The 26,327-nt window shown below is 41.6% G+C and overlaps 1 protein-coding gene and 1 long non-coding RNA gene across 3 annotated transcripts; one reads left to right on the top strand and one right to left on the bottom strand.

Moving 5' to 3' along the window:
- Window positions 1-225: 225 nt before the first annotated feature.
- On the top strand, window positions 226-22,859 carry PDGFRL (platelet derived growth factor receptor like). Its single transcript, XM_061473312.1, has 6 exons — window positions 226-387; window positions 8,696-8,990; window positions 16,640-16,791; window positions 18,228-18,521; window positions 18,821-18,960; window positions 22,115-22,859. Exons 1-6 carry the CDS (start codon window positions 333-335, stop codon window positions 22,301-22,303), a joined length of 1,125 nt encoding a protein of 374 aa, XP_061329296.1. The 5' UTR covers window positions 226-332; the 3' UTR covers window positions 22,304-22,859.
- On the bottom strand, window positions 18,894-26,254 carry LOC133279523 (uncharacterized). Of its 2 annotated transcripts, XR_009746914.1 has the most exons (4): window positions 23,547-26,254; window positions 22,177-22,258; window positions 21,211-21,376; window positions 18,900-19,031 (listed from the first exon to the last, which is right to left on the bottom strand). It is a non-coding gene; the product is annotated as an uncharacterized LOC133279523 (long non-coding RNA). The 2 variants fall into 2 exon arrangements; XR_009746916.1 differs by lacking the exon at window positions 21,211-21,376 and having other exon boundaries at window positions 18,894-19,031.
- Window positions 26,255-26,327: the final 73 nt, after the last annotated feature.

A 26,327-nucleotide genomic window follows, 5' to 3' on the forward strand; every position in this document is an offset into this window, starting at 1 on the left:
TCAGGAGCTGCAGCAGAGGTGCAGCAGCAGAGGGAGGCCGCTGACGCGAGGAGCCCCGGAGTGACCGGTGAAACGCGGCAGCAGGTGTCCCGGCCTGCGAGGAGCTGGACCCGTCTGCCGCGGCGTCGCGGCTCTTCCCTCCCTCAGCCAAGCCGCGCTGGGCGGCGAGCGCGCCCTGGGGCACTGCAGTCGCGACACGCCCTGCCCAGCCCCGCTCCCAGTCCCTCCGCCGGCCGGCTCCTCCCCGCGCCGCGGTCCGTCGGGGCGCCACGAGGCCGCTTCCCACAGCCGCTCCGGCCTCGGCTCAGCCCAGCGCTCCGGCCGGTCCCGCAATGCGGCTCTGGGTGCTCCTCAGCCTGCTGCTGCTGCAGGAAACGCTGCCGCACGGTGAGCCGCGACCCCCGCCGTCCCGCCGGGTTCCCCGGCTTCGCGAGTCGCCTCGGGCTTGCCTTGCAGCTGGGTCCCCTCCCTCGCCCTCAGCGCGGCCGCCCCTGCCCAGCTCGGTCCATGCCAGGTTCTGGGGCCGGGGCGGAGCCATCTCGGGGTCGGCGGGGCTGCCGTCCTGCTGGGCAGAGGCTGGGGGAAGGCGGCCGGCTCTCGGTCTGTGGCCAGCGAGCCGCCGAGGCTTTGCTCCCGGGACTGAAGACGAGGTTTCAGTCTGTGTTGGAGTTGTGGGGGAGGTGTTCGTCCCCACAACAGCCGCCCTTTCTATTCAGGGTCGACGTTTGAACCTGTGCTTAAATCTCTGTGCGGCTCTGGAGGAGGGTCAATGCTGGAGGGGGTGCTCAGGTTTAAAGAGTAAATGAAGTGGTTTTTTGCATGGTTGTTGGGTTGTAGAGAGAACCAGACTCCACTCCTGACTTAGCTTCAGGTTGTGATGAAGTCTTGGTGGGAAAGGAGGCAAGTTTCTGACTGGAAAAGGATAGTCATAACCGTTCCTTTTAAAGACTATAACTAGGCAAGAGAGAGGCTGTTTCCATCTTGTAGAATGCAAACTTACTAAAATGTGTTCAGAAGGAATAAAAATAAAAATCCCTTTGTTTTGTACCACAGCAGGCGTGTGTAGCTTGTGGAAGGGTTTGTAGAGAAATCGGAGGGAGGCTCCGAGGTGCACGGTGGGAGGCAGAGAGGTAGATACCACCAGCAGCCCAAGAGGTTATCAGGGAAGAAAGTTCTTGTAAGAATGTAAGACCTTCACCCTGAGAGCTCTCAAGCACTGAAAGAAGTTACTGGAGGAGGCTGTAGGGTCTCCAGCCTTTGGGATAGTTGGACAAGGCTCTGAGCAACTGAACAGGGCAGGAAGGGACTTTGAGAAGTCCTTACTATCCCCATCCTTCTTATGACTTAAGTGCAAAGGAGTTGAACTCCAGACCAGTGTGGTGCAGGAGGTGATTTCTGCTGGAAGACCCACTCTGTGGGTGTACATTACCTCACAGAATCATAGAATCATAGAATCGTTAGGGTTGGAAAGGACCTGAAGATCATCTAGTTCCAACCCCCCTGCCATGGGCAGGGACACCTTACACTAAATCATGTCACCCAAGGCTTCATCCAACCTGGCCTTGAACACCGCCAGGGATGGAGCATTCACAGCTTCCCTGGGCAACCCATTCCAGTGCCTCACCACCCTTACAGTAAAGAACTTCTTCCTTATATCCAATCTAAACTTCCCCTGTGTAAGTTTTAACCCATTACCCCTTGTTCTATCATTATGGTCCCTAATGAATAGTCCATCCCCAGCATCCCTATAGGCCCCCTTCAGATACTGGAAGGCTGCTCTGGGATCTCCATGCAGCCTTCTCTTCTCCAGGCTGAACAGCCCCAACTTTCTCAGACTGTCTTCATATGGGAGGTGCTCCAGTCCCCTGATCATCCTCGTGGCCTTCCTCTGCACTTGTTCCAACAGTTCCATGTCCTTTTTATGTTGAGGACACCGGAACTGCACACAATACTCCAAGTGAGGTCTCACGAGAGCAGAGTAGAGGGGTAGGATCACCTCCTTCGACTTGCTGGTCATGCTCCTTTTGATGCCGCCTGGGATACGGTTGGCTTTCTGGGCTGTGAGCGCACACTGCTGGCTCATGTTCATTTTCTCATTGACCAACACCTCCAGGTCCTCCGGACATCAAGAAAAGTGTTTCCTATTTGAGAGTCAATAAAAGCACAGGATGAGAAATGTCTTGAAACTTGAGCAAAAGATTTCCCAGGCCTGTGTTCTTAGTTTGTCTAGTTTATGTTGAGGTTTGACTGAGTGGTTCCCACTATATCATCCATGAGCTTAGCTATGGGAGAAGGTAACCTGGTGTGTTCAATGCTAGTTCCTTGTTTAAAGCTAGAGGTGTAAGTCGTCATATAGACGTTGTGATTTCAAAATAGCCATTCTAATTTAGCTTGTGTTATTAATGAACAGTGAAATATGTCCCTCCAGTTTGTGTCACCATCTATTGTCTTTATGAGTGTTTGGATTATTAGCTTTTCATTTGAAGTACTGTAGAGATGTGGCCAACCTGCTTTGTTACGTTAGTTGTGATTACAAAGGCTCTTGCCTCTCATCTTAATCCTGGTGGTTAAGAATTATTCTTTATGTTAACTTCTCATTTGATTTATTCTTTTTTTCAAGGAAGAATTAACCAGTATTAATGAGTTGAGAAGTTTCCGATGCTGCCAAGATGTAGCATGGGGCTGCATGGAATGGTAGGTCTGGCAGACAGTGAGCCCAATTCCTTTGTCCCTGTGGGAGACCTTGCTCATTCTGTTCTTCAGCAGTTCTCTAGGTGGACACCTGAATAAGATCAGGGACCTTCTTGAGTTATAACATGTGCAGCTATGAGGCTGATGGAACATGCATGTGGGCATAGGTGATGTCTGTCTGAAATCTAAACTGGATGCTTTCTAGGACTCTGTGACAAACACTTATTTGGGGATTGTTGTGTGTGTAATTTCTGTGAGAACAAGGGGCAGCAAACAGTAAAGGATAGGATGAGAGGAATACTGTGAACGAGGAGCAGAAGTGCTGCACTGTGTTATTTCTTTGGTGTATTGATGCATAGTCTCCTGCTTTGGAGACTGTTAGTAGGGGCCATGAATGTACTGCTGTGGAGGAAATCAGTATGGTGCATCTTAGAACTGACATTGGGAGCTGATCAGAGGTTGAAAGAAGTTTTCTCAATATTTTTCTACTAAGTCTTAATTTTTTATTTTTATTAATTTTATTAATAAGTGCCATTGCTAGATGAAAACACTGAGGGCTCTGCACATAAATCTAGTGAGACAATACCAGTAGCCCAACATGTACTTGCATAAACGAGCTTGTTGAGTTTGTTCCCTTCCCTGGGCAAGTCTTACAGTTTGGGTAAAGAAATGGAATTCTATGTTTCTAGAGGGATTTGATTGTGTGTCCTCTTTATTTTAGGTGATAGACTATGTTCCAGTTATTTTATTTGCTGGGCATAGAGATACTTAATTGAGTGATGAGAGAAGGCAGAATTGTGAGGCACAGAAGTGACAGTTTCAGTAGATACCTGGACAGGCTGATGGGGAGTGTTGGGGGAGGAGCACAGTCACTACTTGCTTGGCAATTCACCTCTCGGATGTGGCAACTGAGGCACGGACTCCAGTTGTGGTGCAACCGAAATAGTTTATTATGTGAACTTACAGGCTTTTTATAGACCCCTGCCTAGCGGTTAGTAATTGTTAGTACGGGTTAGTTTCTTTTTGGTACTTTTTGCAACATCATATGCTTTTCCCAGCCAATGACATTACTGATCACGCGCCTTTTCAATTAATCACATTATTGTCCACGTGCCTTTGCTTGAACAACTTATTTGTTCTTAGATGTATAAGCAGGTTTTTCTGTTACCACTTTCTGCTACATTATTACTTTCCATTTTCCTTGAACACGTATTTTTTTCTCCCCTCAGCCCACACTGGAGACTTTCCAGTAGCTCCTTGAAAAGTCCCGGGTACAACGTCTCATCTTTGTCTTTCAGTAACTTTCTTTGTTTCAATATCTACACTTCTTGGAAGTTATCTCGATGCTCTAACTTTGATTCCTCTTGACTCCCGTGGTTTGCAGCTGATGAGGGTCAGGATGTTCGTGCTCTCGTCCAGGTCTGCTGGCGCAGCTTCCTGTTCAATATTCCCCACACTTGGGCAGGTACAGCAAAGAGGCAGAAGCAGGTTTTCTCTGTAGGAACGTAAAAGCTTCTCTGATGGTGTTTTCTGAAATGCCCCTGCTGTCACCTGCAGGGAAGTCCAAGGTCAGACAGACAAGAGTCTCACTGTGTGGCTGGGAGTTGGTGTAGAAGGAAAGTGTTCAGACTTGCTGGGAGCTACAGGAGTGTGGAACAGAGGGAGCTTGTGCAGAAAGGAGAACCTTCGTTTAGAGAAAATCAAAACCAGGCTTCTGGCAGTTAAAATTGAAAAGCTTTCATAGGGGAGCCCTTAGCAGTTTCTTAAAGGCAGAGTGTCAGGTGTGGAAGAGCACACAGTTTGGGATGATGCATTTGCTTGGGGTGAGGTTTTATGATCCATGTGCCTTCAAACAAGTGTCAGGTTTGAGGCTGGTGGAATGTAGTAGAGGTGATCAAGAGTAGTTTAAACAAATAGTCCAATTTCAGTAGAGTTTGGGGTAAAAATAAAAGGGTGGCTGGACCAAGGCTTATGCGCTTCTAACAGACAGATTTGGAAAGTGCAACAAGGAATAGGAACAGCGAGTTTGAAATGGGGATGCTTAGCTGTTTATCAGGTCTGTCAGTGGGACCTTCTAATACTAGGGCACAAATTACACAGGAAGGATGGAATAGCTCAACCCAAAGGAGAAGTGGCAGTATGTGTTGAAGAAAGCTTTAGTGTTAAATCTGATTCCTGGTGGGTTTGGTCAGCAAAAGTCATCTGGACTGAAATACCAGCTCAGTGGAGAACAACTAATGTGTTAACTGACCGCCCAGTGTGATGGAGGGAATGACCGCTCTGTTAAGGAAAATCAGAGGGGCAGGAAGGACTGAATAGGAAAGAAAAAGGAAGAATTACCCTCACATAGGTTGGATGACACATGTCGGGTTTGATGCCAAGTGCAATTGTTTAGATGCCACAAATGATGATTTCAGAGAACCCCTGAGGAAAGCAGCAGTTCTGGACTTGATCTAGAGCAGTGCTCAGGTAATTGGTTTCGGATGTTGCTTTAGGTCAGCCAGACAGCAGATTTAATATTCTTGCAGGAATAATAAAAGCCAAAGAAACAACTGATGCATTTAATTTTGGAAGGGGGAGTTACATAAGATGAGGAGGCTCATTAACTCACATATGGGTTAAATATAAAAAACAGAATAAGGCAGATGAAAAGAGTTTGAGAAACAGCTTGCACAAGGGATAAAACCAACCATAAATCCTTTTCTTCCTGTGATGTGCTGGGGTGGAGCAGGGGGAGATGGCCCCAGAATTTGTAAGGCTGGTAGGAACAGGGATAAGAAAGAACACCTACAGAAAGTGAAACTTAAAAACTCAATTGTGTGCACCTATGGAGATGCTTAGCGAGGTTTTAATGGAAAATGGTGACATGGATAAGCATATTGGAAACCTTGAGTGCAGTATTCTACTGAGCACTGTAATAGCAGGCTCCAAGGCAGAATGTTTGCCTATAGGGAGAATCATTAGAGGACATTTCTCATTAATATGCCAAACTAACTGGCTTTAGAGAAAATCAACAACATGAACAGCGTTTAAGTGCAGTGAGTTGATGATACACACCTGAGACTTAAATTTGAATCTGATATCGCAGAAGTCTTAACTTGGATGCATTGCCCATCACGTAACTGTTCCTTTCCAGGGAAAAAATATGCCAGTATTGTAAGATTTTTGAGGGAGGTATGGGCACAAAGTCAGATCTCTGTAAATTGAACTCATGAATAAATAAATGAAATACAGAAGTCAGTATGGCTTTATATGGTTGCCCACCTCTCCCCCTTCAGAAATGTGTTTTGTTTTGTTTTATAGTTATACAGTGTGGCCATGGATGAGCTGGTTGAAATATTTGGATTCCTGAAGGCTTTTCATAAGCCTGTTGTTAAAGGCTTCATGGGAACTAAGGTGCTGCAAGACCTCTAGCAGCGTAATAACTAATAGAAAACAAAGAGTAGGAGTTAATCTTCAGGTTTTGCAATGTGAGCATAGAATTGTTTTTATCCAGCTGAATTTCACAGGGATCTTGTAAGGCACATGCTTTTCAGCATATTGATAAATCTGCTAAAAGGAAACTTTCAGCAAAGAGTTGCGGAAGGATTACTCCATTTTGAAAGACTGGGTGGTGAAAATTGTGTTGGTAGATGCAGAGTAACACAGATGACTCGAACTTCATACACACATTGATGTGTTTCTACTTAGGAATTCTAACCAATGATTCATACTTAGGAAAGTGATCTTGGAGTTATGCTGGATTATTCTAGAGAAAGTCAGCTCCTAGTACTACTTTCTTGAAAAGTAATGAGCTCTTTAGACATGAAAGAAGACACTGCTAATATGTACAACAGTGATGTGACTGTATCTTGAGCCTGGTGTGCAGTCTGCTTTTGTCTTCATTACCCAAGCTTGTTGTAATTGAACTGTTGTAACATGTATTCTTTACAGGGAAAAAATAAATAGAGTAGGACTTGTCAATCCAGGAAGGATATGTTTGAAAGACACTTAAATTTTGCTAAAGTACAAGTGCTGCAGAGAAAGCTGTTGAAGAAACCATGGATATTTATTCAGTTAATACAAAACCTAGGAGGCATCTAATATTTATGTATAATTTATGTAGCTTTGAAAACTGACCAGTCTAATCAATGAACGAAAAATCCACCAAGGACAACAAAACAGCAACTGCGATTCAGATTCCTTGAGCTAAAGGTTCTTGGGAAAGAGGAGACTAGTCTGAAAGGAGCAGAGATGGGTGCCCTGTTCCCTGGTTGACATCTAATGCTGGGTGGTGTCAGTGCAAAGATGTTGGCTAGGCAAACATTTGGCCTGACCCACTGTTGCCTTTCTAATGTAATGCAGGTATAAATGCTCCTGCACCGTTTGCCCCTGTAATACACACACTGTGTCACTTGCTAGGGTAATGTGCTCCGAGTGACTAGAAAAACCCTACTTCATGCTCTGCTGTGGGAGGCAGCAGCCATTCTCTGAAATTTTCCTTTCCATCATTCCCCCAAGTCCAAAAAAGTTCAGAATGCATTGGGCAAACCAAGGTGATTACAGCGTTGCTGTCTTCCAGTTTATTTTCCAGTTGGTGTGAGACCTGAAGGCAACTGCTTCTACACAGGCAGCCGTCATGGAGTCACAGAATGGCTGAGATTGGAAGAGACCTCTTGGAATCACCCAGTTCAACCCACTGCTCGAGCAGGGTGCCTAGGGTGCTGTCCAGCTGGGTTTTGAGCATCTCCATTGATGGGTACTCCACTACCTCTCTGGCAACCTTGATCACCCTCACAGTAAAATGTGAAATGTTTTCTTATGCTCAGATTGAATTTCCTGTTTTTAAAATTTGTGCTCATAAGGCTCTGTGCCATTTAAGGGATGTGGTGTACCTTAGCCTGGACTTACAGAAGTGGAAGGCTGAAGCAGTGCAAGATATCCAGGCAGGGTATGGGAAGTGTCATGGGAGCCATCAGTGGCAGGAGTCTGAAAGTGCTGCTGTTCATGCTGCAGCCAGTACCGGTTTTAATTCTGTTAACTCAATATACAGCAGGGCTATTTTTAATTGCAGAGGGAGCTTTTGGATTGATTTGTACAATAAATTACCCGAGCATTTTCATGTGGAAAGGCAGTGTTCAATGTGTGAATTAGCTGTCAGGCAGTTATTGGAGTTTTTGGTGTCTGGGGCAGAAGTTTTACACTCATCTTGCAGATCTGTGCTTCCTGCCATCTGTCAAAGTAGGAGTTTTCTTTTACCTTTCTTGAATTAGTGACACCTCACTTTTCCCTTGCTTTGTTTTTAAAGGCAGCAGGACGTCCCTGTTGTATCTAGCAGGTAGATCCACTGTTTGCCTCTAAATAAGGTCCTGTTTTCATCTGGACTGTGAAAATAAATGGCTGCTGCAGCAGAGAGGTGATGAATTAAATACTACCTCCAAGTAACTTAAGTGCAATTTGTGTTTTCACAGTACTTAACTGAAAAGAAGAAAGCTACATTGCTGTCAGTATATTATAAATCATCATAAAGCTTCACACTTGAAAGTTTCTCTTCATGTGTCTGTCTTGGTAGCATGGTGTGTGAAAAGGCCATGCAGAATTGATGTGTGTGTGGCATCCTTATGAAGGTGGAGAACTTGAGTAGTGTTGTGCACTAAATGGCAATGACATGAGGTAGAAAAGACAAAAGTAACTGGAGATAGAAATGCTGTATTTCTTTCCTTTCCCATTTCTAAAGTTTTCATACCTCACATATTTGTCTGTTCATGTCAACTATTAAGTATAGATTTTTCCACATGTTGAAAGCTGGTTTTTTGTTGTGTTTTTTTTTTTTTCCCTCAGGAAAATGGGTCATGCCAGAGACTTCAGAAACTTATGGAAATTAGCTCTTACTTGTTTTATGAATCCTTTATAGGAAGAACAAAACTTTAGTTATTTTATTCTCTGTGGTGAGGAAGATTTCTTTTTGCAAAATGACTGTGTAACCTTTTCTGAATCAATAACATTGCTACCTTTTCTTTACTAGTTATGGGACAGCCTGCGAAGAGTAAGCATCCCAAAGAACCTGGGGAAAACAAAATTAAGCCTATTAACAAAAGAGTAAAACCCAAGGCTTCTAAAATGAAGGAGAGAGAATCTGTTGACTCCTCTTTGAAGTTCCAGTCCATACTGACACAGGTGATGGATAAAGGTCACTACCAAAAACTAGCTCCCACTTTAAGCCTGGCTGCAGGACAAAGCATAGAACTGCGATGCAAGGGGAGTAATGTTACTTGGAACTATCCTTCATACTTAGACACCTTTAAAGACTCCAGACTCAGGTAAGCTGTTTTTCATGGTTTTGAGGGGTTTTTGTTTTGTGTTTTGCCACCACATTCAAGACTATTGGGGTTTTCGTTTTGTTTGCTTGTTTACATTTTTACAATCAAAGTATTTCATCTCGTGATTTCTAATGCCAGCAGAAAAGGATGAGCATCTTTCAGACATCGCGAGTTACTGCTGTGTGGTCTGCACTGTGGAATAGTCTTGTATGTGTGAACTAGGTTTCCCTCAAATAGATCTGAAATAGAAGATGCAGTCCAGCAGGACACCAGTGTGCTCCAGCCATGGACAGGGAGCCATATTAGAGCTAGTCCAAAGTAAAACTCTCAGTGGGTGTGATGTCAGGTATCACTACCAACTCTGTAGCTCTACAGAGGCCTGCTACTGGTGGCCTGTACTGGTTGCCAGTGTGGCTACCACCTGAGACACTAAGATTAATTTCCTGAAGAGGCTCAAACGAGATACTCTTGTAGCATCTGAATCTCTCAATTAGCAAAAACATACACCAACCACCATGCTATGGAGCAAGTAAGAGCAGTCTTTACTTTTTCAGTCAGTTATCTTTGTATGACAAAAAAAAAAAAAGGGATTGTGAAGTCTGTGGTGTGGCAGAGTATAATGCTGAAGATAGTCACCTTGGGGTTGGGAATGGTTTTTCTTCCATGTAGTGACATCTTAAAGGAAATTGCATAAAGAGTTGTTAGAGACCCCTTATCATCTTTGTGGCCTTCCTCTGGACTAGCTCCAACAGCTCCACGTCCTTGTGTTGAGGACACCAGAACTGGGCGCAGTGCTCCAAGTGGGCTCTAACAGAGCAAGAGCAGAGGGGCAGGATCACTTCCTTAAAGATGAAAGACAAGTAGTGAGGAGACTGTGGAGCACTGTGAATGATGCCCTAAGAATGAACTGTAAGGAACTTTTCTTTCATTATTAGGTGAGAAAAGCACAGAGGTATGAGGAAATCGACTCCTGTTGTCCTTTTGTTCCTAAATTAAGTGTGTATGCTGTTTGTAAACAACTGGCTGAGGTTATCTGAATCTCTGTAATCCATTTCCCTTATTTACAGTATGATGCTACAGTCACACCCAGTTAATTAATTTTTCAGATATATTCCTCCACTTAGCACTTCTCTTTCAAAGAGTGTTGAAGATTGGCAGTTATACACTGTTTTCTCGTATATCCTGACATTCATAAGCCAGTTCTTCTCGAGTATTTATGTGCTTGTCCCGGGATGGCTGAGGAGTTCAAGAGCTACCCTGGCTGAATAAACCTCTGTAGCTAGTGCAGTGCTTCTGTCGTAGTAAGTTACAGCAGCAAGCCTGTTTCTGCTGAGGGCTTATCGCAGCAGCAGCTCTCAGATGATCTTGTGTCCCGTTTTAAACAACTATTGCTTTTTCTTCTGCATTGTTTTATCTGGATGTATTCCAGTAGGTGGCGTTTATCAGCTGCAGGACAGACCTGGCCTTCAGCAAGCCAAAGCTGAGCCTGCAAAATAACATCAACAGGAGCCATATGTGTGCTGGTTCTTGTTTTCAAGCGTGTCTTATGTTTTGTGCATTTGCAAATAGGTTGGTGGAATGATTTGGTCCTGTATATATAGCGGGTCATGCTGTCTGAGTATTAGCATCTGGCACTTAACAAAAGTAAGGCAAGTATTCACATTTTTGAAGAGGACTGTGAATGCTACTTCATTATTTGACTGTCTGTTCCTCTCTTGCAAAATGAAGTACTATTCTAGTGATGCACATGGGACAGAATACCAGTATTTACGGTAGTTTTGGGTTGGGGGAAGGTATGGATTTCCTAAGCATGTAGTTTGGCATTTTGTAGTTGAAGTAGTTTGGGGTTCTGTTGCTTCAGCAATTTACCTTTTCTGTTCTCAGTCATGTTCACAGTATTTGTAATTTTTTAACCATATTACAGAAATTAATAATGTCAGACAAAAAAGCTATAAAAAATTTGTCTGGGTGGATATAACTTGTCAGAGTATTCTCTTTTAGAAGTATGCTAGGCTTATATCTAAGGGTCTGTATTGAAATATGATGATCTTTTTTTAGAAAAAATATTTTGAAATAAGTTGTTGAGGCAGTAAGTGTAGACTGTAAGTCTACATCTAAAGACTGTACTCTAGTGTATATCTACATCTAAGTGTAGCTATAAGCAGAAGGTCCTGTAATCAACTTGAGAAATTGAAAGCATAGATGAGTAGTACACTTCAAAGTCACAGAATAGTGATAATTTATGGTGACAATTGACTGAAGGATCACGTGCAGTTACATTTTTCATCACATTTTTAGCGTGACTTTGGTAATCATCTCAAGATCTTTTCTAGTGTTAATAGATGCACGTGGAGCAAAGTCTGCTCTACAGAATGTGAAATCTGTATTCTGTGGGTTTAGAAAGCTTTGATTTGAATGTAAGTAGAAATGGCATAAAGAGGGCGTGTTATTTAGTTAGCTCGGTTGGTAAGTGTATTGGCAGCAGCAAAGGTTAACTCAGAGGAGCCTAATGTTCCTCACAGCATACAAGACCATGCACAAATAACCAACTGCAACAGGCAAAACTTGAAATTACATTCATTATTTAAAAACAAAAACTGAATATAGGGCAAAGGGGGGGAATCAGAAAAAAATACTATCAAATGACCTACAGGAAAAAGTGGTTTAATTGTCTAGGTAGATTTATGTCCTGTATCTTTTAACATTTTTTGAGTGCATAAAGACCAAGTCTGATGTAATCCCTTTGTTGCCAGTTAGGTGTGGGGTAAAACCCAAGCTAATTAACTGGGCTGAGCTCTTTTTACTTTGTGTTTTCATGCTGGTCTTGCTGGAGTTGGGGCATTGGTGCAAACAAGAGTTGGTGGCTGCACCAGGGGAGAAGTGATTGAGCTCTGAGGCAGTAATAGAAAGTCGAAGAGCCTGTTGCTGGGCTCAGAGGGTAAGTGTGGAGGAGGGACAGTAGTGATGAGGCCCATGCAATTGCTGTGAACTAAGGACTATGATTCTTTTGTTCATTTGTAAGTGTACAGTAACAGATGCTCAGGTATCCAGTTCATGGTTTTCCTTTAAGTAATGGGAGGGATGCACAAATTCAACTTGTCTGGTGGGAATTTTAACAATAAGCAAGGTGTTTTGTATCTCCTGGAAGTGCTAACGTCCTCTAGCTGCTACTAGAGAGCAGGATTTAAGGACCCTGACATCTAACAGAATTGCAATTAAAGGAGGCAGAAAAGACCTTTAAGGTTCAGGGCAGTGAGGGCATTTGTAGCTTGGTTGCAGAGTTTGTTAACTCTTCTTCCAGGCCAGGAGCTGACACTGAAGAGGCTCACTGTGTTCTGTTTTCCTGTCTGTAGCTGTGGGAGAAGAGGGTGTTTTGTTTTGTAAATAGTTAAATTTAGCATCTATATAATGTATTTCCTATGGATAATTGCAGAAAGTAGGGATAAAAGCCAGATGTTTTGTTTCTGTGCCATGCTTATCATATTTTTAACTCATCCATATGGTAAGGAGAATACAGCAGCCTGGAGGACCATATGACTTTTCAAAGAAGGAAGGGATTATTATTAGAAAAGCCATTCCTGTAGTATTAGTGGCTGTGTTTTCTTTGAGTTTGTCTTTTTGGGTGTACTTTACAACCTGTTAAATAAGATATTTTTGCTTGCTGTACCAGAGAGTCTCAGGTTTTAATAGGTCTGTAGCTGTTAACATGTTAAAATTACCATATGAGTGGAGGGGAAAGATGCTGAGTGAAAGGAGGAAGGAGGTACTTTGGCTGTTTCTTTTTGAGCCGGAGGAGAAATCCTCTCCACTATCCTAATTGGAGTAAATAACAGTACACACTGAAATTATTTACTTTGCTTTAGTGACTGCAGCATGCAGTGCAACTCTGGGGAGGAAGCTAGAATCATGCAAAGTTGGCTCTTGAGTTAAGGACGCACAGCAGCTTTCTCCAGGTCTAGCTTATTATCTGTAATGCTGTCTTGCCTTTTGCAGTGTAAATGCACCCTGCAGAGAACTTCTAGTCTGAAAATTTTGTGTACTGGCTGAACTGGCCGAAAATCTGGGGCCTGTTAATGATCAAAGGTAGGTCATGCACCTCCATAACAGAAGGGCTGGAATGCTGTTTTATAAGACTGTGCATAACAAATTAATGACAGTAGGCTGGCCTAGAAACTGGATCTGCAATGTATGAGAAGGATCAGAAACTGACAGGGATGAAAGAAAAATAAGAACAAGCACATTTTCCTTTTCTCATGTGTTATAGCAAAAAGCTGCTCTAGATGATGGCAGTCTTAACTTCATACAGTCTCTGCTCTGCCTGACCTGGAGTTTGAGTTTCCTGATGAAGACCAGCTGTTTTTATCACGGGACTTTACCTGATAAGTAAACTCATGTGAAATGGAACTGCTTCAGTGGAAGAAGCTGGGGCAAGAGCTGGATATGCATCGTATGTGTGTGCAGGGGATGTATGGACAGGAGCATTCTCGCAAGTATTGAGGAACCTGTATGTTGTGGAGGGCAAAATTAGACTGCTTTCAGTGAATGCGGGCTCCTCCTGGCTTTGTGGGACATCAGTTATGTTCATGTGTAAGTGAATTCCATTTTGTTCCATGTGTTCTGAAGTCTGAAAGCTAGGATTGGTTTTTCTTGCGTGAAGCAGCAAGACGCTATGTCCTCTACTAGTGAGCTGTGTTGGAGATAAGCTCTGTTTTGTTGGTATGAATGTAGCTGCTTGAGAGGAGTTTGCTAGGTGCTCTGCAAGTATGCAAGTAATGCTGTGTACACTGATTTCTGTCTTTTTTTTTATTTTATTTTTAAGCTTCTAAACTTCGCATAATTTTTCTGGCAAAGATCTTTCAAACTTCAGATACCTAAAGCTTAATAAGGTGAATATATGGAATAGGATTTTGGGGTAGTTTTCTAGTTCATTTAAATAGTCTTGAAATGTTTGTATATACGACGTTTCTACTTAGTGATATGTAGAGCACAGCAGATTTTTGGCTTTTGAGTCAGATTTCCCAGCACCTAAAACAGTACTGAAATGAAAATTATCCTGGAAATATTGGTCAGCTGCAGGATTTACTGTTTAGAATTTGCTCCTTATGGCCTGTTTTGTCTGCTTAATGTGGTCATGTCACAAGTTTCATCACTTCAGCTCTCTGTTCCCAGGTTTTGTTAGTGCATGCTTGTGGATGACTACCTCGCTAGACTATTTCCATTGATTACTGGATAGCAAAGTTCTCAGTTAAGTAGAACACACTGTACAGTAATTAATTAACTCTGACCTTATTTTTTTCTGTTGAGATTTCAAGCTATAGTTCAGTGTCTGCATTAATGGTTGGAGGGAAAAATGTTCTGGCATAATGATATCTCTGTAGTGTTAACATTTACTACTGAATACCTGCAAAATATTTTATGCTAATATAGTCATGTAGCCTATGAAATGTGAACTGTGAAACTAAATAATAATACACAGTAGGACATGTTTTGGATTTCTCTTCCTGTTGGTTGTGATACACAACATGATCTGTTGCATGAATAGGAATCTCTCAAAGCCTATCCAAAACCTGAAGATCATTTATAATGCAAGGTAGTGTATATATTAAAAATAAAAATGCTGCTTCTCCATGATTACATAGAATCATAGAATAGTTAGGATTGGAAAGGATGTTAAGATCATCTAATTCCAAAACCCCTGCCATGGGCAGGGACACCTCATGCTTCTGAAAAGTGGAATTGAACCATGTCATGTAGGACACACACATTAGCAGGTAAGAAACATAATTTAGCTTGTTTCCTGAGGCAGGCCTCAAAACTGCCCCATGGTGGCTGAGTGTACTAATGCTGTCTGAGGGCTTTAATGGAAGAGAGAATTCTCAATTAGCCGTGTTTGTATTGTGTATTTGGTATGCGTTTAATTTCTAAGCTACTGGCCTTGGCTGGAGGCCAAATGTTGGGTTGCACAAACCATTGTTTATGATCGCTGGTAGTAGTGCAAACTGCTAGCAGAACACCCAGGGAGTCAGAAGTCTGGGAAGCTCATGTAGCTAGAAGTAGTGGCCTCTCTGTTTAAGCAGTTATTCTGCCTGAAATGCAGATGTAAACATAACATAGCATTTAGAGCATACAGTATTCAGGCATGTCTATGGCACCACTCTTATGTGGTGACAAGGTGGTGTAGAGGATAAGAATTTCTTCAAAGCATGCTAATCCTCAAACCAAACGATTCAGTCAGGCACATGCCTTACAGAGTAACTGCCACAATAAGAAGAAATGGGAGAACAACAAATATTCAGAGAATAACAGATATTCAGAGAATCCATAGCTGAATGAGAGTATGGAAGCTCTTCAGACTTCATGCAGAGCCTGTTTGAAACACCAAAAAGAAGTTCACTATTGGATGCTTAAAACTGGAAAGATATCTCCTGACTTGGTTAGAACAGAAATGACCTTGTAACTCGGTGTCTTGCAAAAGAAAGTAGAGAAACCTTCATGCTCTTGATGTGCTACCATGTAAAGCCAGTTGGTTGAAAATAACTCTTTTTAAGGGTCAGAGCAGCAGTGAAGTGCATCAGTACTGACAGTGGCTGTCCTCACAGGGTTCCCCAAGAAGTGGTACTGTTGCTCTGTTGCTTTTGCAGTCCATCAAAGGCAGCACATCAGACTGCCAACTGTAACACCATCTGTCTGCAAGAAAGAGTCAGGGAAAGCAAACCTCAAAATAGAAAAGAACAAATGAGACTGTAGCTGAAGAATTTCATCTATAGGACCTTTGACCCTTAGAAACATTGCCAGTACCTACATTATATATATCTACATATTTAGAAATAGTTGCACGTTTGTGAATGTCAGTCCACTGAGAGATGTATCTGGGAAGTTCAGGAGGAGAAAAAAGCAAATCAAGTCTGAAATAGTCACGCAGGCTGTATTTTGTGTAGTTACATGATGACACTGCCAATACGCCTCCAGCAGTTCTCGGGGTCATGCTCTGTAGTAGCTGAGGGGTGATGAGGAAACTTGAGTGAGATGATGCCAGTGAGGTGGCTTAGGGCAGAGGAGTAGGCGATGTGAAATGAATGACTTGCAGAACAAATCCAAGCTGGGCTAAAAGCTCTTTAATGATGGTGTTTGCAAGTGGAAACTTGGAAAAGTATATTAAAGATGGGAAGGCGTCCGCAGTGAAAGCAGGCATAAATCATCAAACAGACTCTTTAATTAAAGTACCTGCTATTTAATGGTCCTGAATTATCTTTGTTACATACTATTGAAGCAGTGGTACAGTTAATGGTATCAAAAAAGGACTGGAATGCTGGCAGGTTAACTTGCAGCATGAAAATACAGGCTTATATATGGACAAATGGAGCTAAAACATAGATGAACAAGTTGTCACAGCAGTTGCAGCCCAGTTTCAAAACAGGGACTGCAAGAAATTCAAGAATGAGCTAAGACAAGTGCTAGCAAGTGCTTGTGTGTAGTTGAAATCAAGAGAACTACTCATGTAAGCAGGTATTTGCTGAAGCAAAAGGGGAAGTTTCAGCATAGCTCTGGAAGCAAAAGGTGGGTCAATTGCAGAGTAGGAATAAAAAAATAAAGTAGAAATGTACACAGACATATATCTGTGCTTTACTGTGCCTTTTGTTTTTCTTCAGTATAAAGCAGCTTGACAGGTATGGTCAGCTGATCCTCGCAAACTCCACTGCAGCAGATACAGGTGAATACAGCTGCTGGCTTCAGCTGTGCAATGGTAACAAATGCAGGAAGGATGAGACTAAAACAGGCTCAACGTACATCTTTTTCACAGGTAATTAACTCACTGGGGGTTTATTAATGGAAATATATTTGCTAATAAGACAGGAATAAAGTTACATCAGTGATTTCACTGTCAAGATTTTTCTTCCACAGTTTTAGTGGCTGTTAAGACGGTGCTGGTGAGCAGAAGATTACTTGCTTAGTGTGATTAATGAGTCCATTTTCCCTATGGATTATGCTAAATGTGTACCCAAAATAATGTATAATGCAATGGAAAGCAAATACTTCTGAAAATACTAACATGTTCTGAGCATCCTCTAAAAAATGAATTAAAAAATGCTTTATTTTTGAAAATGTGTCTGGATAAAGAAAATAAATCCGTGCAGATGATTAATCTTGTCACAGCGTTCAGATGACCCCATGGACTCTTCTTCCTCCTCTCCCCACCCCTTCCAGTTACCTGTAGTGACTTAAGTCTTGACCTTATTGATCCTTGTAAGGCCATTGTTTCTCACAAGAGTCTGTGTAGCATGTTGAGAGGCAAAACACTCTTAAGTACATGTGTTGCCCAGCAGAGCTTGAGATTGACTAGCCCTGACACTGCACAGATAGGGTCATAGTATGTAACTGTGCAGAGTTTACTGCTACGTGGTACATCAGAGCTGTAATCAAGTGGTTCACTTATTCTTCTCATGGAGAGCATTCTCAATGGTAAAACAACGTCTGGTGCCTGATCAGAGTGAAACCATTTTTGGCTAGCAAATATTTTAGTACAAAATCCTAAACTAGGGTTGCTTGTGATATGTTTTGGAGTTAAATTAGACCATGAGACTGTGCAGAAGCCATTGATCAGAAGTGCTTAATGTTCTGATGATACATTCCTTTAGAAAGGCTGGAGCGAACTTTCCACTGAAGTTATTATATAAACACTTGTGCTGGAAAGAGGAATTTCAGTTTCGTATTTCTAAGAAGCATGCCAAATATGGAACTACTCTTTAACTTTCATTCTTAAAGTGCTAAGTATTTTACCTACTTAGAGAAGCAAATCAAACAGTTGCCTAAAATTATGTGTATGAAAAGGCTGTAGCTCCAAATAATATCTGTTTCTAATACTTATCTTACCAGTGGTGGTGGGGGTTTTATGTGTGCTATCCTTTAAAAGTGGTTGAGTGAACAGAATTGGATCCAGATGAGTATTTGGAAACTTGTCAAAAAGGAATTCCGAAGATTTTCACAAGATTAATAAAATTTGATTACAGTGAGGAATACTTTTCTTTTTGATTTAATGTGTTTAATGCAAGCTATGTAAATATATACTCGCAGGTTAGAAAAGTTGCTATTTTTTTTTCTTCTGTGGATGCACATTTAAAGCAAAAAGCTTTGGGTAATTTTTAATACTGCTTATAGCTATTTTCTCTTGTCATATGTGCTTTTGTTTCTGTTAAGCCAAGACGTAAATATTCCAACTGTATCAACTCTTCTGCACAGATAAAGAGGAACTTTTTGTACCTACTCCCAGTTATTTTGAGATTGTATACCTGAACCCAGATAAACCTGCAGTCATCCCATGTCGTGTTACTACTCCTTCAGCAAAAGTAACTCTGCACAGGGAATTTCCAGCAGAAGAAATTGAAACAGATGGAACTGATATTGTTTATGATGTGAAGAAGGGTTTTGTCTACCAGCACCCTACTTCTGATCATAAGGGTATTGTCTACTGCAAAGCAGAGTCACAGGGAGCACCTCAGATTTCCATCAAGTATCACCTACTGTATGTGGAAGGTAAGTTGCAGTTCTCTGTATGCTTACACTGACATTCTGCTGGCGTTGTTTAGAAAACAGTACTTAAAAAAAAAGTAAAATATATAATCACAGAATTTTAAAATGTTGATTAGAAGCATATGTGATAAAACTGTAGGTTTAAATTCCAGCAGTTTCCCACTGTAGAGGGGAGAGTTGCAGGTGCACATCACTTACTTGTTGCAATAAGGAAGCAGAGGCAAAAATTGACTCTTAAGCTTTATCAGTGTATTTAACTTCAGAAACTAATTTTCTTCTTCCAAACACTGTCTTTCTCTTAGTTCCCAAGGGCCCGCCCTCAACCACAATTTCAGCATCATCCAGCAGAGCAGATGTCAGTGACAGCATTCACGTAATCTGCACAGTCCTTGGTGAGCCGGATGTAGATGTGAACTTCAGGTGGCAGTACCCAGGGCAAGAGGTAAGAGATGCATGCCCTGGCTGAAATGGTGTGTGCTTTGTAAAGGTAATGTCTTCAGTGCCAGTCAGTGTCTAGAGTTGGAGTAAAAATTCCTTCAGATTGTGGTGTCTGACTCTCCCTAGCCCGGGCATGCTAGCAGGAGGAGGCAGCACGTTCCTTTTGAATTTTCCTTGTCATTCCCTGAGAGCCTTGAAGTAGCACAGGAACAAAGCTGGAGATCTCTGCCCATGTTAGTAAAAATCAAGCTCAGCAGAGCTTGCTCTTCCCTCGGGTTTCCATTCCAAAGACACTTGGCCTCTGGCAGCACTTACAAAGAAAATCCTCAGACGGGGTCAGAGCCAGCCAGCGTCAGGAAGCTATTCTAGACCAAGCCATAAATCCTCACTGATGCCTCTGCATTTGATATACCTTCCATCTTTGTGGCTCAGGCACATGAATCATCACAGCACAGAATCTTTTAAGTTTAATTGCTACGCACATCCAGAAGCACAGAAATCTGCTTCTGCCCTGCCTCATCTTGAAAGAACCTGTTGGAAACATCCAGTGAATCTTAGAACTTTGGTCCTTTTTCTTGCACAAAAGGTGTATCTGATTGGCATCTTTAGGTGTATCTGACTGGCTTCATTGGTGATCCCCTCTCTTCTCCCTTTGCCCACCCTGAGCAGTTACAGTAGAGACTTATTAACCAGCCTCATTCTGCTGCTGTTTATCCTGAGCAAGCCAGGAGCAAAGGAAGGACTGCTGGAAGATGGAACCCTTCATCAGAGGAAAGGAATCCTCTATGACCTGAGAGTTTGCATTGTATTTCACTTGCTAGCCCTCCTGGTGCTGGGTTGTCAAGGGACCATGTAGAGCTTTCTGAGGAGGTATTTGTATCAACACTGAGGCAGCAAAGAATTAAGTAATTTAACAGCAGAGGTAATTGTTTAAGTGGGAGGTTGGAATTTAGTGCTTACTAGGCTTGAGAAAATTCAAATCTAAAGCTCAGAGGTTTGCTGTAGCTGTTAAGATAGACACTCTAGCACTGATTGAATATGAACAGCTACATACATGCAGGTGATCTCCCATGAGTGTAGTGCATGCTGCAATACAGGGCACATGGTGGCTGGGAGAGAGACTCTGGCCTGTGACCTGACTCTGCTCTAGGAAGGACTGATCATTAGACTGAACAGTCTCAGCTCCAGCTGTGCGTGGGGATAGGGAGGGAAAAGTTGTGTTTGGTTTCTGACCCAGCAAAATGATTAAGTAGATGTCAGAGTAGAAGCACTGCATGCATGTTGGAGACAACATTTATTAAGGAACTGTTCTCATACTGCAAAGGTAGGGGTGAAGGGAGAAGAGAGAGAACAATCAGTCATTCTGGTCAGATACACCTTCTTTTGTGCGAGAAAAGAGACTGGCAGAATTCTAAGGTTTGTTGGATGTTTCCTTTCACTGCAGCTGCTTTCAATGCAGGGAGCTTAGTGACAGCTTTTGTTCCCCAGCACCTGGCGTGTCAACTACCACTTGATCCCTGAGCAGAAGCATCACTTCAATCTCTGCTTGCTGCTAGGTACATTGCATTGGAGAGACCCCCGTCTCTGTAGTCGCTAACCTCTCCCTCGTACATTTTTTTTATCCCTTGCCACTCCCTGACAACTGCATTTGGTCATTCCCCTGCTGTGAATGCTTACTGATGCATACCAATCTACTTCATTAATATGATTCTCTGAAACTAGCTTCAAAGCAGAAGGCAATTAGTTTGAGGAAAAACTGGGCTAGCAGGAGCCCAACCTGGCAAATAGCTTCTGCCATACATGGCCTTTGCCTTCACTTTCACTAGGGTCAGGGAAGTTCTCTTTGCTTTTTCTAAGAACTAACTTAGTCTTGCATTATGTGTGTGGTAGCACTTGATTTTCAGGCTGGCAACAGGTTTGTGCTCTGCTAGGTAGAGTTCTGCAGAGTGGCTTGAGTCCTTCTAAAGGGTTAAGAATTTCTGGGTGAGATGACCATTGTAAGCAAAAGAAGTTCTTGCTAGCTGTAAATGTGTGTCACTTCTTTAGGCATCCCCTGAGCTTCACAAAGACTGGCGGCTTCTCCTGGACTGGTCATTTTGCAAGTGTGAGACGGTAGCTCTGGCACTAGATAAGTGTCTGGTTTACCCTCTTGCTACTATTAGCTTAAGCCTCATAGGATTCATGTTGGTAAACAGCTAAACCATCTATTTTATGAAGCAAGAGGAGATGGTTTCCCAGCAGAAGCCTCTCTTACCAGTTTTATCCAGGTTATTGATGGAAGCTGCTGACTAGCATAATGGCTTTTGGAAGGGAAGAGACTGCCTTATTCTATCTTTGGGCCAGTTTATTTCATGCAGGCCTTTGCAAATTTGTGCGGTGCCAGGGAGTGTGACCTGATAAACAGTCCATCAGAGAATTCACTTTTAGAAAAGCGGGGGGGTTAGCACCAATTATATATGATACCATTGCAATGTAAGAACATCATTCTAAGCATCCTTATTCATATTTTTGGCTTTGAAGTTGCACATTCTTGAAAGCATAATGTGAGGATTGATTTAGGATTTGTGAATTGTTAGTTTGCTTGTATGTTATACAGTGTTTCTGAAACTAGAGGTGGGGGAATTAGTTTGCAACACGTGATTTAAAGCTATTATCTGTGCTAAAGAGAAATAGGTAAAGCTTGGGGAACCCACTGATGCTGCTGCTGTCTTCCTTTTTGAGGCATGCTGAAATTCAGTCTGAAAATAAGCTCACGTCTTCCCTGATGTCTCATGCAGGATACCTTGCCTATTTGTTCAAGTACCCAAAGGCAACCTTAGTAAGTGGCCTACACCTGCAATCAAGTTCATGTATATACTCCAGGCAGAACTTTGGCAGGCCATTGCTTATCTAAAGATACACAGTATCCGCACTTGAGTGGAAGAGCTGCTGTATTTAGTCTTACTTGGTGTAACTTGGTGGTAGGTAAATATTTAGTGCAGGAATGTTGCTGCAACTGCCAGCCACCTTAAGTTTCCTCACTTAAGGCTGTCTATTGACTATAGGCTTCCTGCTATCTGATCTCTCAGGGTTTGATAAGGTGATGTCACTAAATGCACTTTGCAGAATCATGTATTTTCTTATGTGGTTGGTTGTTTTTATTTGTTTCTTTTAAACAGTCTGAGAGGCCTGTGATTATCCAAAACTTCTGGAGATTGATAAACAGAGGAATTGGACATACCACAAGAATCTCAAAGAGTATTCTTCTTGTTGAGGGTTTTGAAGCCAGAGATGCTGGAAACTACATTTGTATAGCTCAGAACCTACAAGGAGAAACAACAGTAGCTACTAAAGTTGAACTGAATTGATCGGAGAGGCTTCTGGACATGGAACGAACTGTACGTTATTTGATACTATAGCCATTTATTTTCTTTAGTAACATTTAAGTGACATTTTTCTCTATCGCTGTCTTTTTTCATGCACTATCAATGCATTCCATATTCAGTAGCCTGACTGGCCAAGAGAGAGTTCCCTATGCCCAGCAGTAGTGAGTTAATAATACTACTGTGAAGCATTAAGGTTTAAGCCTGAACATGCATAGGGTTTACTTTATTTAGGAATAGGTGCTCTTGGGCTTTTCTTTGCATATGATCTTTTTCTTCAAACTCTTTTCTAAGGTTAACCTGCTGAATGGTTTGTGCCTTTTTTGTGTATGTGAGAACTGAGAGGGTATGAAATATCCTCAGAAATTCACCAAGCAGGTCTAGCTCTCCTGGTGCAGTGCAATTTTAGAGTTGAGAGTACTGTACATGTTTGAAACAGTATCAAAACCAAACAAAAAACACCTCTTTTTATGGAATTAGCCAATAGCTAATGTTTATTTTGCAAGAGTAATTAAATTTCTGAATATTATGAAAATGTAAATGTATGTGTGTGTGTGTTTGCATTTCATGTTTGTACAAAGACAAACACATAGAATTCTCATTCCTGGGGAAGATTAATCCTAAATACATATTAAGGTGCTGGAGGGCACCTCCACAGACTTGTAAACTGTTGGCTACTATGTTGGATTTTTCTTCTGTTGTTGCATTCTTGCAGTCTCATACCATGTAGCTTACTGAGAGTTCACTTATGCTTACTAAATCATATAGCAGAGTGTTTGCTAAAGGTAAAACTTGCATTTGTTTATATAGTATCATATACAAAAAAAAAACCCAACCAACAACTATAACATTAGAATAATGTTTGATTATACAGCAGAATCTTTTCTCAGGTTAATAACAAGTGCAACTTGATTGTATTACTTTACTTAGAAAACTGATGTGTCCTAGAAGAAAACTGATGTTTCTTAGGAAAAAAAAGATCTCATTTACACAGAATTGTATATGGATAAATAAGCAACTGCTATCTTCATCCTGGGTTTAGTTATCGGTGCAAGGGAAGAGACTTTGCAGAGAAGAGGTAAGAACCTGGTAAAATGTTGTTGGATATTTTGGCAATGTTTTTTCTTCTTGGCCTCAAGCACAGAAACCATGTAAGCTACACCTTCCAATACAATCAAATCAGTAATTGATTTCCTTCAAAATAGCTAACAAGTGGGAGATGTGTCACCTGCTCAGGCTGGTTCAATAGCACAGTGGATCACAAGGTAGCATCATTTCCTTGGTGACAGTTCAGCAGGAGTGGAAAAGCCGATGCAGATCCGTTGTTGCATCATTGCTTGAGTAGTGACCCTTGGGTGAAATGGTTGCATGTACCAATCACAAGCAGTTCTCAAGACTCATTATGGCTACAGAAGCAGTGCCTTTAAGGAAGAATTTTTGGTGTTTGGTTCCCCCCCTGCAGACATCAAAATGATTTCTGTAATTGTCAACAATGAAAATTAGCTTACTTTGTATTTTACATAGTTCTCATTTTACTAAAAGCCTTCTGGGCAGGCCTGATTCTTTTTCACATTGATGCAATTACACATTTCCACGTAAGTGAACAGTGACATGAGGGAAGAGAATGAAGCCTGGGAACTGAAGGAAGTGACTTGTCAAAGTCACATGCCTAAGCCCACCACTATTATTTCGATGTCTGTACGTTGGTCACTGCTCTGCTATGGTAAGGTGGCAGCAACGGACAACAGGTATTTGTTTCTTAAGGCTTCAATGATTATTCCAGCTTTCTGATTACCCCTCAACTCCAGCTCAGCCCTTAATGATGTCCTGGCTGTCAGGCAACTACAGTTTTAAAGAAAGATGAGTGGTTACTCACTGTCTAGAAGGAATTTCCTGGACACGTCTTTGGTGTTTGTAATGGGAAGCTTCAAGTCTTCAGTTAGCATAAGGAAATGATTCACCTCAAATTTTACTGCAAAACTCATATAAAGACCTTTACAGAAAAGTACTGAAGAGAGGTGAACTATATTATGAATAGTTTGAATGGCTAGAAACTATTTGGTACAGATATAAATGTGACTTACTTCCTTTGAAATGTAGTATTACAGTGGGAACTACTAGTTAAGGCTTAGTACCTGAAGATAATCACTTACTTGCATAACTAGCACTAGACCTTTGGCATATATTTATGGCAGCTGGTTTCTAGCTTTTCCTTGAAGGAAAATTTATGCGAAAGAAATTAACAAAAAACCATGTACAAGTTACTGGATCAAACAAAGCCTTTGTTAACACACAGTATTTAAGTTAAAGCTTGACGTATTAATACTTAGGGAAAAATACTGAAACTGTGCTTACAGGTGAACATAACTATTTAATTCTTCTGAACCAACAGAAGAACCACTAAGCGTCTATTTCTGTAGTCTGATTCCTGTAGAAAAGGATTCTTCATTTCTTTGTTAGACCATTAAAGATTCTACTTGCAAGAAGTTTAGAAGTGAAGAAGCTCCTGTATTGCAGAGGAAAACTATCAACAAATTACCAGTCTTGGTGTTATTTACTATGACACACTTTTCTGTACTAGGAGGTAAGATAAGCTTTCCTCTGCTGTTACATGAAGGGGCACACTGTATTTGATCTTCAAACATTAATATGCAATCTCCTTGCATGTTTCCTTTGAGGCAGTAACATTGCAACCAAGAAAATAAAGTTCTTACGTCTGGCTAGACAGCTGTTCTTGTGACATGACCTGTAGACTGCTAAACTCTATTTGACTTCTCTCACATAACCTCAATAAGGTGAGCATTTTAGTAACATGAGTCCTCTAGGATGCCTTTACAGGCAGATGCACATTAAGCCAACTGTACTCAAGTGTTTTACTATTGCTTCATTCTGTAATATTACCTGCATTGTCTGTCCTTTTTTAAAAACCCAGCTGAAAGTGAGTTGCTAATAATCACAAGCAAGCTCTGTGTAACCTCTGCCTACATAAAGAGTTGCAAGGGTAGAGTTAAATTTTTCTGTGAATGTTTTTAGCTGAACATTAGTAATTTGTTCAGTGAAGCGTCACTATTGGTGTTCTGCTATGATGAGCAGGTACTAAGAGTTTGTAGTACTTGAAGGAACGTTCTTCCTCCTTACTTAAAGATCCTGTGATTAACAGAAGCAGGAGAAAAACCCTTCAATTGGTACAAAAAAATTTATTTAAGCATTCAGCTCAAATACATGTAATCAAATCTTTGACCACAGAAAATAAGAATGTTCCAAGATACACTTTAAGCCCAGCTGTAGCCTGCAGAGGATCTTTATAGTTCAATTTGAAACCCCTAGAAAACATTGTAAGTACTGACACCACTAAAAAGTGGTATTGTACAGTGCCTTAAAGAAGATTAAAAGAGAGCATAATACTCCATAGCAGTGGCACCCCTAGCTTGCACATTAGGGAAAATTAAGTAAATTTTATGATTAAATAGTCAATCACAAGTATATTACAAGTTTTACTTACTGTATGAGCACTGCTAACAACAGTCTTGTTTATATCTTTGTGTTCCTCATTACTAGCCAAGAATTTTCAAGTCTTGGGCAAAATGCTTTGAACTGGTTCTCCAGCTGAGTTACCCAAACACTTCCCACCCCCTTCATTCCTGCCCCCAAGCTACTGAAAAAGACGGAAACTCAGCAGATAGATACCATTTACCAGAGCAGTTACTAGCAAAGCTGGCTAACACCATTAACTAGTCATGTACCATTGGTCCTGGAAGTGGTGCTGTAAACCTCAAGCTACTGTAAGCTTGTAAGAGGCTGTTCTGTAAAACTAATTTGAAGTTGAACCTGTGTTTAGTAGGTACGATGTAGACACCTTAAACAGGTCTGACCAAGGGTAGAGCAAGGCTACATGATTACGTTGTTGAAGCTGAAGCTGAGCACATGACACTTCCAAAAGTGTCCAGTTCCAGCAGCCAGGACAATTTTTTTCCCTACTCTACAGAATCTCTTGCATAGGATCTTTTGC

Source organism: Pezoporus flaviventris, unplaced genomic scaffold, assembly GCF_033815535.1.
Source record: "Pezoporus flaviventris isolate CSIRO_AGI_PZ_B2104156 unplaced genomic scaffold, CSIRO_AGI_Pfla_v1 ptg000002l, whole genome shotgun sequence".
Classification (NCBI taxonomy): domain Eukaryota; kingdom Metazoa; phylum Chordata; class Aves; order Psittaciformes; family Psittacidae; genus Pezoporus; species Pezoporus flaviventris.